The sequence below is a fragment of the Mustela lutreola genome, chromosome 8 (assembly GCF_030435805.1).
Source record: "Mustela lutreola isolate mMusLut2 chromosome 8, mMusLut2.pri, whole genome shotgun sequence".
Classification (NCBI taxonomy): domain Eukaryota; kingdom Metazoa; phylum Chordata; class Mammalia; order Carnivora; family Mustelidae; genus Mustela; species Mustela lutreola.
The window spans coordinates 28,446,786-28,462,548 of record NC_081297.1 but is presented as its reverse complement, the minus strand read 5'-3'; the positions used below and the strand labels follow the sequence as shown (position 1 = coordinate 28,462,548).

General features: G+C 48.4%; 1 protein-coding gene across 2 annotated transcripts in view; it reads left to right on the top strand.

Moving 5' to 3' along the window:
- Nucleotides 1–493: 493 nt before the first annotated feature.
- Nucleotides 494–15,763, top strand: part of CAMK1D (calcium/calmodulin dependent protein kinase ID) — a 435,921-nt gene continuing 420,651 nt past the window's right edge. Inside the window, exon 1 of one of the 2 annotated variants that reach the window (XM_059184140.1) lies at nucleotides 494–960. In XM_059184140.1, coding sequence (XP_059040123.1) covers nucleotides 869–960 — 92 coding nt within the window. In that variant the 5' untranslated portion in view covers nucleotides 494–868. The remainder of the gene's footprint in view (nucleotides 961–15,763) is intronic. The other variant, XM_059184137.1, reaches the window with a different exon arrangement.

Sequence of the window (15,763 nt, the reverse complement as noted above, 5' to 3'; positions counted from 1 at the left end):
CCCGCCAGCTCCGCGCAGCCCCGGGACGCAAGGGCCACTGGCCCGCGCGCTCGGGGAAAGCGCCCCCACCCTTGTCGCCTCGGATCCGGGCTACCTCGCACTCCCGCCCCCACCCCGCTGCTGCCAAGCACAACGCAGAGGCGCCCCCTCCCGCCGCCAAGTAGGAAAGCCCTCGCGCCCCGGAGACTTGACTGCCGAATTAATAAAGCACCTGAATCAGGGGCTAGGGTCTTCCCGCGCGCTCCCCGGCGCCTTGCACCTGCCGAGGTCCCCCGCACCTGCCCTATCCGGGGCTTCAGGGCGCGTGCCGCGGCCAGCCGACGGCGGTGCCCCGCGCCCCGTGTACAGAGCTCTCGGGGAGCAGGACATCCCCGAAGGCGGCAGCTCGCCGGAGGCGGGGAGGCGGGAGGCGGCCGGGGCGCGCGGGGAGGGCGGGGAGCCCGCGGGAGGAGGAGGAGGTGGAGGGGGAGGAGAGAGAGGGAGCAGGGCGGGCGGCGGGGAGGGAGAAGGGAGGCAAGAAAGTAGCAAAAGTGAGGCTGGCAGCCGGCGGCAAAGGAGCGGGTCGAGCGGCGGCGGCGGCAGGAAGTCTGTGCCCGAGACAAGCAGAAATTAGAGCCAGGGAGGGACCGCGGCGGCGGCGAGAGTGAAAGAGGAAACTGCAGAAGAGGAAGCTCTGCCGCAGCACAAAGTCTCCTCTGGCTCCCGCGCCGAGCATCCCCGCGCGCCCGCCCCAGCCCTCCCGGACCGGCTCGCCGCTGCTGCCTGCGCCCCTGTCGCTGGGCGCCCCCTCCTCAGCGCGCCCACCCCGGCCCCACGCGCCCCGGCCGCGCCGTCTCGCCGTCCTCCGCACACGTTGCCCTCGTCTGCCATGGCCCGGGAGAACGGCGAGAGCAGCTCCTCCTGGAAAAAGCAAGCTGAAGACATAAAGAAGATTTTCGAGTTCAAGGAGACCCTCGGAACGTAAGTGGGGGCTCCGGGAGAGAAGGGTGGAGGTACCAGCGGCCGTGGGTGCACAGGCAGCGCCTGCTGCCACCACCGCCAGCCACCGAGGCAGGAACCGGCTGGTCGCCGCGTCCTCATTGTCAGGTTCTCGGCTCTGCGGAGCCCCCCGCGTGTCCAACGCCTGGGTCTGCGTCCCTCGGGCACGGGTGGGCACCGCTCTCCGGCCGGGGCGAGAGGAGCTCCGAGCTTTTGGGAGGACAGTCACTAGCAGGCGACTTTCCACTTCCCCTGACACCGCCACCCTCTCGACTTATTTCTCCCCACGCGTGACTGTGGGCTGAGAATGGTGGATATGAGTGTTTACTGGCTGTGTGTGTTTACTCACCGTGTGTATGGGCACACGGTGTAGATGAGAGATAGGGTCTCGAGAAAATGGGGCTCCGGTCATTCCCTTTGCTGTCTGTCCTTCCATCGTGTGTTCTTATAGAATCGACATCTGCACGTACTAGGTGTAGGCAAGACTTTGGATGCCACGCGATTATGGAAGGGAAGAATTTCGCAGTGTTCAGGGTCACGTGTGGGTAAAGCCTTCCCTGAGCGTGTGTCTGTTTCACACAGGCTCAGCCACACAGGCTGGCCTGCATGTCTTCAGGGAGGGTCTGTGAGTGCCTCTATACAGGCGACTCCTCTCTCAGGCTGTGTTCAGTCCAAGTGTTGGTGGCTGCGTGGCAAGAAAGCTGAAACACTCAGAAGTCGGCATGAATGCCCCAAGCATGGGCTGCTCAGTTCAGTGACTGCTCTCTTTCTGCCCAGGAGTTGGTTTTTGTTTGTTTTGTTTTGAAGCACCCCAGAATAGGTAGGGAGGCTGATAGTGAAAGACAATCAGGCACTGCTGGGTGAGTCTGAAGTTCAGGTTATTTTTTCCCCTCATATGATCAGTATCTGCTGGTGATCAGTATCTGTCAGTATATATATTCGCTCACACGCACACATGTGCTATATGAACTGAACATTTTGTAGGGGTTTATGGAGGTGTTGATTAGGCTGGGAAGAGAAGGAGGAGGTGTTTGGTGAGATAAATCACTGTGTTCTTCCTTCTTCCTTTCCTTCCCTTTCCCCCCCTTCCCTTGTTTTTGTGATTGGTTTGCTTTCCCAGAATCACATTTTCCCACCCAGATTGTCTGCTGCCCCCTACTCAGGGTCCATGGTGGGTGGTCATTCATTTCCCTCACCACCACCCCCTACATCCCTCACCGCCACCCCCTACATCACCCCAGGGTGAAGTTGTGAAGGCAGCATTCCCAAGAAGACACCTTGGCAAGGCTGAGAATAGGGTCTCCCAGCTGTGTTGCTGCACTTTAGGGAGGGCACCTGTGGGTATAGACTTTCTACCTTTGTTGGGATGAAAACGGAAAGGACTTGGCCTTTTTATTTTTTTTTTTTTATTTTTTTTTTAAAGATTTTATTTATTTATTTGACAGAGAGAGATCACAAGCAGGCAGAGAGGCAGGCAGAGAGAGAGGAGGAAGCAGGCTCCCTGCTGAGCAGAGAGCCCGACGTGGGACTCGATCCCAGCACCCTGAGATCATGACCTGAGCCGAAGGCAGCGGCTTAACCCACTGAGCCACCCAGGCGCCCAGGATTTGGCCTTTTTAATAGAGAGGGGTTTGAGACTGCCTCCCTCAGCATGGCCAGTTAGGGGGTGAGTTTTGGTCAAAACTTTTGAATGTTGCTATTGAGGTTTATTCGGATATGGGGTTTTGATGCTGGGATGCTCAAGTTACGAAGCAAGAAGCATGCCCTTGCTTGTCATCCTGAGACCGGTTATGTGGCTGCAGATGAGGGCATGGGAGAGAGTGGAATCTCGGTGTGTGGGAATTCCTTCCTTTGTGTGGCACATCTCCACCTGAGCCCCTCATTCTGGTCCCCCTGCCTGTAGCCTCCAGGTGGGCAGAGACGCCTCCCCCTAACCAACCTGCTTTTCAGGAGAGCCCTGCAGCCTCCCCTCTGCCGCAGCCAGGCCGCTGAAGCTCAGTGAGCTGTGGCTTTATTGAGTGGCTCCTGCTGTAGCAGGCGCTGTTTGGGGGTGACTGCGGGTGGTTTTCCCTCTGGGAAGGATGGGGATTTGCCTTCTGGAACCAGAGAGGCCAGTGGAGCTGTGGCGGAACAGTCTCTTGGACTCTGGTCAGGTGCCCGGTGAACTTGGGCATGGGTCTCTGTTGGGGTCCCGAAGCTTTGCCTTCTGCCTTGGAAATAATTCTTTGAAAAGAAGCTTCCCACTGAGGCCCTGTGGTGCTGGCATGGGTTCTAAAAGAGTCTAACACAAATAATTAAATGATCAAAATGTTTTTACTCAATCACAGAATAATAATAGTCATTATAGGTGACTTTCTTAAAGGAATACCAAGCATCAGGCATTGTTGTAAGTGCCTTACATGTATTTCACTCTGAGAATAAGCTTAGAAGTTGGGTTTTGCTGTTATTCCCAATTGGCAGATGGGAAAAATGAGGCAACGGAGAGATTTAAGTGACTTGCCAAACACGAGCTAGTTCCAGGCAGAACTACTCGTCATGATCCATATGGGGTAGAGCTAATTTGTGGCTTATGTAACAGCAAACGTTTTCTAATAATTTGATTTAACGTGAGTATTTGGAAAGCTAATTTTAACAGTAATGCAAAGAAAACATCGTTGTGGTAACATTTCAAAGCTTGTGGAATATCAGCTTTATTTTGTCTCCTTGAACTTCCCAGCAGTGGTCGGAAGTTCAGTATGCTTGTTTCACCTGGGGCCAACCCCAGTGACCTTGGCCTGAGTCCAGACAGAGAGGTTGCTTCCAGTCTTGTCTATGCAGATGTGGAGTCTGGACCCCTCTTCTGTCTGTAATGAAACCTCATGTAAGACAAAGGCATCACTCAAGATTGGGATTCATTTCCAAGGTACTCTGAAGCTCCAAGTCATTTTGTTTGTCACACCTTCCCCACATGCCTTCAGGATCCTAAGGCAGGAAAGCCCTGCCAGGAGCCAGACTGTCATCTCACAGTGTTAAAATGCTTTTAAAATAAAGCATCGTAAAGGCCCAAGGAGCACACTTTGCCAGCATTTGTCCTCTGATATCTAGCTGCCTGATTCAGGTACCTTTCCCTGCGGAGCTAGAACATTTACTGTTGAAGCCAGGGGGTTGAGTCATTTAGTTGGTGTGGTCAGCGGGGCCTTGCTGGAGGACAGGGGCCAAATGGGAGGGAAGGCGGGCCCAGGAGCGTGGGAAGGGGGTGAAGGAAGCTAAGGACAGCCTAGGCAAAAGGATCTGTCTTTGGGGTTTGGGCCTGGGTTAGCTCATGTGCCTCTGAGTCAGGCCTCAGGAAGAACCTCCCAACCAGTGGGCTGCATGTAACTTACTTTGAAAGGGAATTCCAGAACCTGACCATAGCTCTGAATAAGGTGAACGATCTAATTACTAGTTAGTAATCAACGACATGTTTTCTGATCCTTGGCACACTGTGAGAGCAAATACATGTTGTGTAACAGCAAATTAGGGGTAGTGAACATTTCCTTCAGTGTATTTGCCAAGGCTCTTCAGATCGCCTCTATTGGAGATACCTTTCAATGACTTCTGAAATTACAAAAAAAATTGATAATTTGCCGCTCGGAGAAGACTATGGATGGAAAGAAAGCTTTGGCGTGGTGTCAGGAAGTACCCCAGACTCAACGGAAATCACTTCTGTAATTCCCATACCATGATATCCTTCTGAACAGAGAAGGCCTCTGTTCTTGGCATGACACAGAATGATTGTCCCAATATACCTCCTTTCCTCTGGAGTATAGGAAATGGCATGTCCTAGAAAATAGATCATCTCTGCAGGGTGTGAATACATGGTTTTCTTATAGACTGAACATTTTACAGGGAAATAACTGCTGTCTGTAGGGGGCTGGGCTGGGCTTTGTGGAGAGTTTGAGCCTGGCTTCCAGGTCTGGCTCAGCCACTAATGGGTTGTGTGGCCTGTGGGCCTCTTGGTCAGTTGTCCACATTACCTTCTCCCTGTCTCAGCTTTCTCCTTTCTAAAATCAGGGGTGTGGGGCAGGGAAGGCAAGATGGTTTTCAATTGCCCTTACAGCCCTGAGATTTTATGGCTCGACTGTGCAAGGAAACTACTCACTGGGGATCCTTACAAGCCTTCCACGTGTGGCTAGTGCTGCTCATTTCTGTTTGGAGCGACATTGTTAGGCCCATGCTAGTGACAGAGTGAAACAGCTCTGGACAGGAAGTCTTATCCCACTTAATGTCTATAGCATAGTGCGGCCGCTTTTTCATTAAATGAGTGCCTGCTGGTGCTGCTTTAGGAAGGGTATAAATAGAAATATCCATGGGGCAAGCATGGTCTTTTCCCACTCGTATCATACTTATACTCCTTATTCTGAAATTGCTCAGTAAATACACCTGTTGAGGACACAGATGATTGGTTTATCTGGAAGCCCCAGGGGAAAACACACTCAGTAGTGCTTTTTTTGGCATGTAGGCAGTGGGCGGGGGAGGGGTAGAATGCAAAGCTGCTTCAGGTGGTTTGTATGTTTGACTGGCTGATTTAATAGTATTTATTCTGTGATTAGTCATATTTTTAGAGTCTGGGTGAAGCATTTGAAAGAATATCACCAATGGGGCACCTAGGTGGCTCAGTGGGTTAAAGCCTCTGCCTTCGGCTCAGGTCATGATCCCAGGGTCCTGGGATTGAGCCCTGCATCCGGCTCTCCGCTCAGCGGGGAGCCTGCTTCCCCCTTTCTCTCTGCCTGCCTCTCTGCTTACTTGGGATCTCTCTCTCTGTGTCAAATGAGTAAATAAAATCTTTAAAAAAAAGAAAGAAAGAAAGAAAGAATATCACCAAGTGGACCATGGCGGCAGAAGCCCCTAGATTTCTCCCTTAGTGTATATCCCAGCTGTGGTATTTGTTAGGAGTTTGTATTTCTCAGCTCTCTAGTTTAGGAGGGCAGGATATAAATTCAGCCTCTCATACATTTCAAGATAGCTACTGAGTGTCTACTATATTCTAGGCACCGTGGGGCATAGCTGCAAACAACCAACCAAAAAATGCCTGCCCTCTTGGAGCTTACCTTCTGGTAGGAGAACCAGGAAATGAAGAAGATAAGTAAGTAAAATGTAGAGTATGGTGCCTAGTACACACGTGAGGGAGAATATCCAAGCAGGGAAGGGGGATTTTGTAGAGTGGGGTGATGGCAGCTTGAAGCCTGGTAGTCATGGATGGCCTCGCTGAGCAGCTGATATTTGAGTACCATCTAAAGGAGCCCTGGAACATCTGAAGGCAGAATGTTCCCATGAGAGGGGACAGCAGGAGCTGAGAGCCTGGTGGGAAGCTTGTTTGCTTCCTGTTTCCAAGAGGCATGTGTGGCTGGAAGTGGGTGGTCACGGGTGGAAGGTGGGAGCTGAGCTAAGAGAGCGAGGAATTGGAGGGGGCAAGGCAGAGGGGAGATTGGACTCATGCATGACCTTTGTAGACCGTTGTCGAAACTTTGCCTTTGTGCTGAGAGATGTGGGAGACATTGGAGGATTTTGAGCAGAGGAGAACCTTGATCTGACTCAGGTGTTTCCATCATAACTGTACTTGTGGTATTGAGGACGGACTGGTGGGCTCTGGGGCAGAAGTGAGGAGACCAGCTTGGGAGCCATTGCAATGATCCAGGTGAGAGACAGGTGGTTTAGAAGGAGGAAGTAGCTACGGAGGTGATGAGAAGCGATTGGATCCTGGATATTTTTGGAAGAGACAGCAGAAAAGAATTGTTGTGGTTGGGTGTGAGATTCTCCAAGGCTTTGGGGTTGAAAGAATTGTGCCATTGGCTGGTTTTGGTCAGTTTATGCAAGGATTTTCTGAGTGTTTGCTCCATCCCTGCTCTGGGAGGATCTTGGAAACAGTTTAGCATGTGAGCTACATTTGGGCTTCTGGGCCCCCCTCATGAGTGACTCCTGCATTTCAAGGTGAATTTCCTTCCCTCTGAGTTTATGTCTGGAGAGGGCTTTTGAAATGCCTCCTCCTTGGTCACAGAGGGAAAGTTGTGATAGGCTGGATATTTTAGCTTCTAGAAGAATTGCTTAATTTTCTGTGAAAATGCTGGGGTTTCCCTTAGAACTATCAATGGGAAGAGCTAGCTCACCTTGAAGGTGGGCCTATAACTTCTCTCTCTCTTTGTGTGTGTGTATTTATATTTATCTCTCGTATATAACTCTATCCTATAACCTGTAACTCACTTAATTTGGTGATTTAAAGCCCAAACATTCTGTGAAAAATAATAAACATGAGCATTCCTGCTGCTCCTTTCTTTGACAGGATGTTTTGTTATTTGGAGAGGAAAAGCCAAATGCTTTTCTTGATTGGGAAAAAGATAACAAACACTGGTCTTATTGATGAGTGCAGTGGGATTTGGGAAGTTACGCTTTGGGTAGAGAGCTTGTTCCAGAAGGAGCTAATAGGGACTGTGTCTCAGGCAAAAATTTCTGGTTCAAACGTGGCCACTGAATGGACAATAATTAGACTTAGTAGGTAGATATTCGTGTTACCTCAGGGGAGGATTTTAGGGGTTAATTTGTTGAGTTTTTCTTCAGCTGGGTCTGCGTAAATCCCTTTAATCTTTCCCTTCCTCAAATAAATCTCCTTAAATCCCCTGCAATCTCTCTTCTCCTCCTCCTCTCTCCTCTGGGACAGCTTAGGCATTGGTCCAGTGGTGGACTGTCACATTGCTGATCAACTTGCACCCACAGTGGTAAACCTCCAACCTCACATCTCCAATCCTTACCAGATTTCCCAGAAATTACCAGGGAGTCCACAGCCCCCTGGGGACCCATATTTTTAATTGAAGAAGGAACAGCTTCTGGGTGGCCAGCAGGAAGGCTAGTGTCCTAGTCAGTTGTCTTGAGTTTCTTTTCTGGCTGAAGATGGTCAACCCAAAGTGTATGTAGCTAAAGCAGAAGGATATATAGACTCTGGGAGAGATGCTATCCTAATTTTCTTTCTCAGTTCGTGTTGGTTATGCCCCTTTGACATTCTTTGGTGCAGGAAACCACTTTTATCTTGGGTTAGCTATCATGAGATCCTGCTTGATTTCTAAGAAAATGTTTATTATGCAGCAAACGGCTTATTTAGGTTCCAGTCAGATAAGGCTAATTTCTAAATGGATGCTACTAGCCAGGTTCATTCAGTAGCACACTGAGTTCATTCCATGTCTCTAGCGATCAGCTCTGTGCCTTGTGCTCTTTTTCCTAGTTATTTCAGGGTTCAGAAACAGGGATTCTGTCTTCTGGGTAACACCAAATCTTGAGGATAAGCATTGAAAATAGCATATTTGCTGAGGCCAGGTAGGAGAGGCCTTAGGAGGCCTTAACCCTTAATGGAAAGGTGGCTCCAGCAGAACCATTCCAACTGTGTGCTTCTGGAGAGGTTCCTCAATCTTTCTGAGTTAAGATGGGGATGGAAGTTGTTGCCTTGTGGGATTCTTGTAAGGATTCAATGATGTATAGGAGGTGCCTGGCACATAATTGGGATTAAGTAAACGGTAGCTGTCATCAACTCTAGTTACTTTCAGCAGCTGTGGTTGAGGGGGACCGCCTATGGAAATTCAGGGCTAGGACCATGGGGAAGAACATGTCAGGATCTGTTGGAAATTGATTTTTGGAAGCTCTTGTTGCAAATATGCAGAATGGTGCCTATTTGACCTCCCCCCACTCCCCTGCCCACATTGATTTACAAAACTATCAACAAGTCTTCAGTCAGCCATGGATGTTTCATTGCTGGGTATTTTGCACAGCACCATAGTGAGTAGCTAAGTGTGTAGGCTCTGAGGCACTAGGACCTGAGTGCAAATCCTGGTCCACTGCTTCTCAAATTATTGAAAATTTCGTTTTGGGCAAATTATTTGGCCATTCTCAGCCTCATGTCCATAAAACAGGATAAAACCAGCACTTAATCTCAGGGCTGTAGGGAGAATTTAAGGAGAGCCCATGAAAACTACTCAGTACAGTGTGTGGCCCATGAACATGTTCTCAGGAAACGCTCGTTCCCGCTCATTAGCCCCTGTGGTTCTGGAACACAGCTCCTCAGAGGCCATTTGCACAGATCTGGGGGGTTCGTGGAACCATTCGGCATTTGCTCGCCCCAGGAGGATTATTAGTTTGTAGAGTGCTAGCATTAACCAAGAGACTCTGCCTGAAACGTCCTCCCGGCCAGCTCCTGTGCTGGAGTGACCTAGTTCACTGTGTATCACGGGCTCATTCCTTCCTCTGGTTATCTCATCAGCTTTGTCTCTGCACCTCTCCCTGCAGCTTGAGCTGGGGCTTTTGTTTTGTTTTGTTTTAGCCTGTCCCTGTCTGCATCAGCTTGTGCAATAGTTCTCTGAGCAGTTTCTGTCTTCCCAAACAGCACACAGGTCTCTGTGGCTCTGCCTCGGCTTCAATGTGCTTTTCCTTGCTGAGAATGGTTACCGGGTGTCAGCTTCCTTTCTCAGTGAATAGAAGGTTCTGATGCGAGGGCTTAAGTACTTTATTTGCCACATGACAAAACATCGTGGAGTTTTGTAGTTTAAAGCTGGTATGTCCTGAATTGATTTAAGAAATGGCAGCATGCCTGTGAGTACACCACATGGGCACGTGTAACAATTTATTTAAAAATATCTTCATGGGGGATTGCTGGGGGGGCGTGGGATAAGATTTCAAAAGTTTCATTTCCCAGGTCTCAGGATACAGGCGTTGACAGTTGGGGTGCGAATATCCACCGCATCAGGCCAGATCCCTTGTCTTGATCTCACCACGTTAGTCCTTTTTTTTTTTTTTTTTTTTAATTTCTTTTTTTTTTTTTTAAGATTTTATTTATTTATTTGACAGAGAGAGATCACAAATAGGCAGAGAGAGAGGAGGAAGCAGGCTCCCTGCTGAGCAGAGAGCCCAATGCAGGACTCAATCCCAGGACCCTGAGATCATGACCTGAGCCAAGGCAGCGGCTTAACCCACTGAGCCACCCAGGCGCCCCACCACGTTAGTCCTTTTAATGGCCGAGTCTGGGTGACAATTTATTGGGACCTCTGTAATGGAGTGAGCAGGGGAAGAAAAGTCTCTGACATTCCTATGTGACAGAGGACCTCCCTGTCTGTCATAACCTGTGATGCCCATCAGTGCAATTGCCTTTACACCAAATGGAATTGGGTGCTGTAACTGGAACCATCAAGGTTTTCAGCACAGCCTCCAAAGTCCCTGATTTTCAAGTGATCCTTTTGCCTGCCTACTCCCACAACTCTGTGCCCTCTGATTCTAAGACCTACAGTATTGTGGGGGAAAAGACACCCACACAAAAAACAAATCCCCAAAGCCCCAAATCTTCTGTAGCATTAGAAAACTTGTGGGTAGAGGGAGGAGAGTGGGAGGTCTGGCAGAGGGTTGGAGTGGCAGGCATCCCACAGGGCTGGTGCCCCCCGCCCCCCCCAGTGTCCTTCTGTCTCTGGGCTGCCACTTTTTTTTTTTTTTTTAAGATTTTATTTATTTATTTATTTGACAGAGAGAGAGAGAGAGATCACAAGTAGGCGGAGAGGCAGCAGAGAGAGGTGGGGAAGCAGGCTCCTCGCCCAGCAGAGAGCCCGATGCGGGACTCAATCCCAGGACCCTGAGATCATGACCCGAGCTAAAGGCTAAAGGCAGAGGCTTAACCCACTGAGCCACCCAGACGCCCCGGTCTCCCACTTCTTTAGCCTTCATAGGAATGGCCACTTGAAAGTTGCCTTGAAACATGGGAAGATATGAACACCTTGAAAGAGGTTGAGGGCCCTGTCATTTAGGATATAAGCAGTTTTGAAGGAAGTGCTTTTTTCAGACACTTAACTGAAAAGAATTCATGTTTGAATGTAAGGCAGGAGGGAGATAGGTTAATTGTGGTCTTGGGACTCTGGTGGGTTGCAACCTGGGAAGTGGAGGGCTGAGTGAGGCCCACTGGGGAGCCATGGCAAAGCTGAGTGCTTGCTGGCCTGGGGTCTCCAAGTGGGGGGTGTCATGGTGTGGCCTCTGTGTCTCCCTCATCCCTTCTCCCAGGACTAGGCCAGAACTGTTAGCACTGTGATCCAGCTATGTCAGTGACCCCAAAGTTCATCTAGGTTGGAGTAGGGTCCTAGGTGACCCCAAAAGATTTCATTTGTTTAAGAAAAATATGCCTTGAAAAAGTTTGTAACGAACATTTGGAGCAGACCTTGCATAAAAGTTGGGGACAGCATGTATCTGATAATATGTGCAAGAATGATATTGCTTGTGGGTTCTTTCTGCCTCTATTAGCATGCTCAGCAAAGATGGAGTTTGTGGTCTGGGTAAGGATAAAAAAGGAATGTGGGCTTCTTGTGGTCCTTTTGGCTCCTCTCACAACTGGGATATAATAATAAGACTTAGTGTGTGTGTGTGTGTATGTGTGTTTAACTTTGGTAAAAAATACATAACTGAAAAGTTACCATTCTAAACCATTTTTAAGTGTATGGGTCAGTGGCATAGAGGATGCTCACAGTGCCTTGTGACCATCACCACCATCCATCTCCAGAACTTTCTCATCCCTGAAACTCTGTCCCCATTACACACTAACTCCCCAGTCCACCCTCTTCCCAAGTCCTTGACAATCACCATTCTACTTCCTGTCTTTATGGAAGTGAAGTCCACAAAATATTTGTCCTTTTGTGACTGGCTTATTTTACTTGGGACAATGTCCTCGAAGCATGTACCAGAACTTCCTTCTCTCTTTTTTTAAAAAAGATTTTATTTATTTATTTATTTATTTATTTGACAGACAGAGATTACAAGCAGGCAGAGAGGCAGGTAGAGAGAGAGGAGGAAGCAGGCTCCCTGCTGAGCAGAGAGCCCGACATGGGGCTCGATCCCAGAACCCTGGGATCATGACCTGAGCCGAAGGCAGAGGCTTTAACTCACTGAGCCACCCAGACGCCCCCCAGAACTTCCTTCTTTTTCTTTTTTGTCCTCCTTGCTTTTTTTTTTTTTTTTAAAGATTTTATTTATTTATTTGACAGAGAGAGATTACAAGTAGGCAGAGAGAGAGAGGAGGAAGCAGGCTCCCTGCTGAGCAGAGAGCCGGATGCGGGACTCGATCCCAGGACCCCGAGATCATGACCTGAGCCGAAGGCAGCGGCTTAACCCACTGAGCCACCCAGGCGCCCCTGTCCTCCTTGCTTTTTAAGGCAGAATAATATTCTCCGCTGTGTCTATACCCCACCGCAGTTATTCATTCATTTGTTGGTGCACACTTGGAGTTATTTCCGTCTCTTGGCTGTCGTGAATAATGCTGCATGGACATGGGGGTACCCGTATGTCTTCAAGTCCTGGCTTTCATTTCTCTTGGGTGTGTACCCAGAAGTAATGTTGCTGGATCATATGGTAATTCTCTGCTGAAATTTTGGGAGGGCCGCCATCTTGTTTTTCCCAGTCATGTGGTGTTTGGCTATTTGCAAAATGTTTTTACCCGCATGATTCAGTTATGACCCTCACTTTATAGGTAAGGAAATGGAGGTTCAGAGAGGTCAAATGACTCACGGGAAAACGCTGCTGAGCCGTAGTGGGAGTGGGAGGGGGTCTAAGTGTCTTCTGACTCCCCAGTTCAGTGCTCTTTCTCCTGTGTCACACAGCTTACAAACTGATTCATGGAATTGATGTGAATAGGGAATATTAAAGAATGAAGGAGAAATGCCTCCACTTCTGTGGACGTGTTATGGTATGGTGAGGAGATGGGTTCAGATTTGTAACAACTGCTGATTTCCGTGGTATAAATACTCCCACATGGAACGGTTTCAAGCTGCCCATGGTTTAACAACCTACTACAGAATTCTTGCATCAGGCTCTCATGAGCAGGTATGAGGTGACTCCAGCATACCTCTAAAGGAAGTAGAGGTCAGGAGACTGGAGTTGAGGCTTACCTCCGTCACTTGAGAGCTGTGGAACCGTGATCTTATCCTCTCTATGTCTTGATTACCTTGTTTGTTAAATGGGATAATTATACCTGAATTACACCTGCTTACGTTACAGACCTGTTTTAAGTCCCAAATGAGATAAGGCATGTGTAGTAAGGCCTTATACAAATAGAAGGTATTATTATGTTATGAAGATTATAGCTTTAAAAGTATTCCTTTCTCGTAAATGTTAGTATCACATACACTCTTTGAAACCTAGCTATCATCTTTTGGGCATTGTTCCCATAGGAGTTGGGCTGTGTGTCAGCCTTGACTCTGGAAGCATCAATAAAAACTAGAGTTTCATGGTATAGTTTAACTGGCTCTATTCAGGTGTTTGTTGTTTGCCTTCTTAGTGCTTAAGTGATTGGTACATTAAGAAAAACTTAAAAAAAAAAATCATGAAAGTAACATGTCACCCTAGCAGAGAATTTAAAAAATCTGGAAGAGCACAATAAAGAAGGCAATAAGAATTGACTTGTTGTTTGGGTGGGTCCTGGGTAGTGAGTTTCTCTAGAGGGTAGGGAGCTCTCAGGAGAGGCCTCAGAGGTCAGCTGTTGAGGCTACAGTCAGGCCGTGGTTATTTACTAGTTGCCATAAAAGTATTTAAGTATTTTACCATCTTGGTTGATTGAACCACTGTGCACAGATTGGGTATCTGCTCTGGGTACAGAGGTGGTGGTCTTTGTTGAGACTTGTGGGGGGTGGGGGTGAGGGCCTTGTTGGGGTTATTGTCATGTTCCCATCTCTACCCTCATCAGCATCTCTAAATGTGTGCAGAGTCTGAAGTGGGAACAGAACCTGGTGCCAACAGGAGGACCTCCTCAAGAGACATCTGGTAGCCTAGTTAAATGTGTGGGAAGAGAGGTAAAACTATATCCAAGTGTTCCTGACTCTCCCTGGTTGGGGTGGGACAGGAGAACCTGGCTTCAGGCACTTCACTTATAAAATAAATACTGTTTGCTATAGACTGAATGTTTTGTCCCCTCTCCCTCAAATTCATATGTTGAAACCTAACCCCCAGTGTGGGATATTAGTAGGTGGAGCCTTTGGGAGGTGATTAGGTCATGGAAGTGAAGGCCTATGATGGAATTAGTACCCTTTGGTAAAAGAGACCCCAGGGAGCTCTAGGGCCTTTCCACCATGTGAGGACACAGTCAGAAGGTGGCCTTTTTTATTTTTATTTTTTTTTAAGATTTTATTTATTTATTTGACAGATATCACAAGCAGATGGAGAGGCAGGCAAAGAGAGAGAGAGAAAGAGAGAGAGAGAGAAGCAGGCTCCCTGCTGAGCAGAGAGCCCGATACGGGACTTGATCCCAGGACCCTGAGATCATGACCTGAGCCAAGGCAGCGGCTTAACCCACTGAGCCACCCAGGTGCCCCTAGAAGGTGGTCTTATGTGAACCAGGAAGCGGGCCTTCACCAGACACCAAGTCTGCCAGCAGCCCTGTCTTGGACTTCTAGTCTCCAGGACTGTGAGAAGTCAGTTTCATTGTGTCTCAGCCGCTCAGCCCATGGCATTCTGTTATGGTAGCTGGGAGGGCCTAAGACACTTGCACACATATTTCTGACTACTACCAAAGTGCTCACACGCAAAACCTTCAAGCTGCCTCTTTGGAACATAGTATTCACGATCAACTCATTCTTGCGCTCAGAAGCTGAAGCCTGTCTAACTCCTGCATGGATACTGGCCAAGCCAGCTCTCTTATCGGTGGGCTGCCTGAGGTCCCACAGTTAATCTGGACCACATCCAGAGCTTCAGTGTCATGGTGTCCCTGAGGAGGGTGACGGTGAATGTTCAGAGGCACTGCTCCATCACCATCAATGTAATGGCAAGCAGAGAAAAAACGGTCCATATTAGAGATTTCTTACTTCAGCCATTGTTACGTTACTGTATCCCCATTAATTCACTTTGTAGGTGCAAAATGAGCTCCCAACAGTGCATTTGGCTCCAGAGAGAATTCAGAGCCATGAACAGTGAGTGCCATTGGCTCTTGCCGAACTGCCGCCACGCTGTGGCTCCTAGGGCGTGCGTCCCCAAGTAGGTGAGGGGAAGCTGCATTTGGAGATCTGAGAGCACAGTAGGGACTCCTGTGGCCCCTCTAGGGTCTCGTAGGTAAAGACCTGCATTGGGAGCCCAAGTGGAGGCTTTCCCACACATTGGCAGAGCAGGTGTTACACACAGGGAGGGCCTGGCTCAGACGGGACATCTACATGGTTCATCAATGTTTGCCGAATAAATGAATGGGTAAGTGAAATAAAAGGAGCACAGGCTTCCATTAGATTAAGGAAGTTCAAGTCCTAACTGTGCCATTTATGAACAATGAGACCTTGAGCAAATTACATGATCTTTCTGAGCTTCTGTTTTCTCATATTTAAGTGGGAATAATAGTACCAACAATTCTAGCTGATTGTGGGCTTTCATTGTAAAAAGAAAAATAGGGGTTACAAGGCATGCTACATATTATAGGTGCTAAATAAAGGGACAATGGCTTGAATTTTAAGCAAATAGGTGTTAGACCCCATCACGTGATTTAAACTTCACTGAAAAGGTCTCTTTTCAGGAGTCTCATGAGAGATTCATTCTTTGACTTAAAGCGTTTTCTTAAGTATAAGAAATTAAACAGTAACAGCCATGTATAGATCAGTGGGAAAGAGTTTGTTTTGTTAGAATGAGTTTGGAGAGTGAGATAGGAAAATGATCTTAAAAACTGCAGGGCCTGGACTGGAATTAAGGGGTGGGAGTCATGTGGACGAAGCCAGAGATGAGATTGGAGGCTGTGAAGTCAGCCAGACTCATTGCTGAATGAATATTCAGCAAACAGCTTGTGAATATT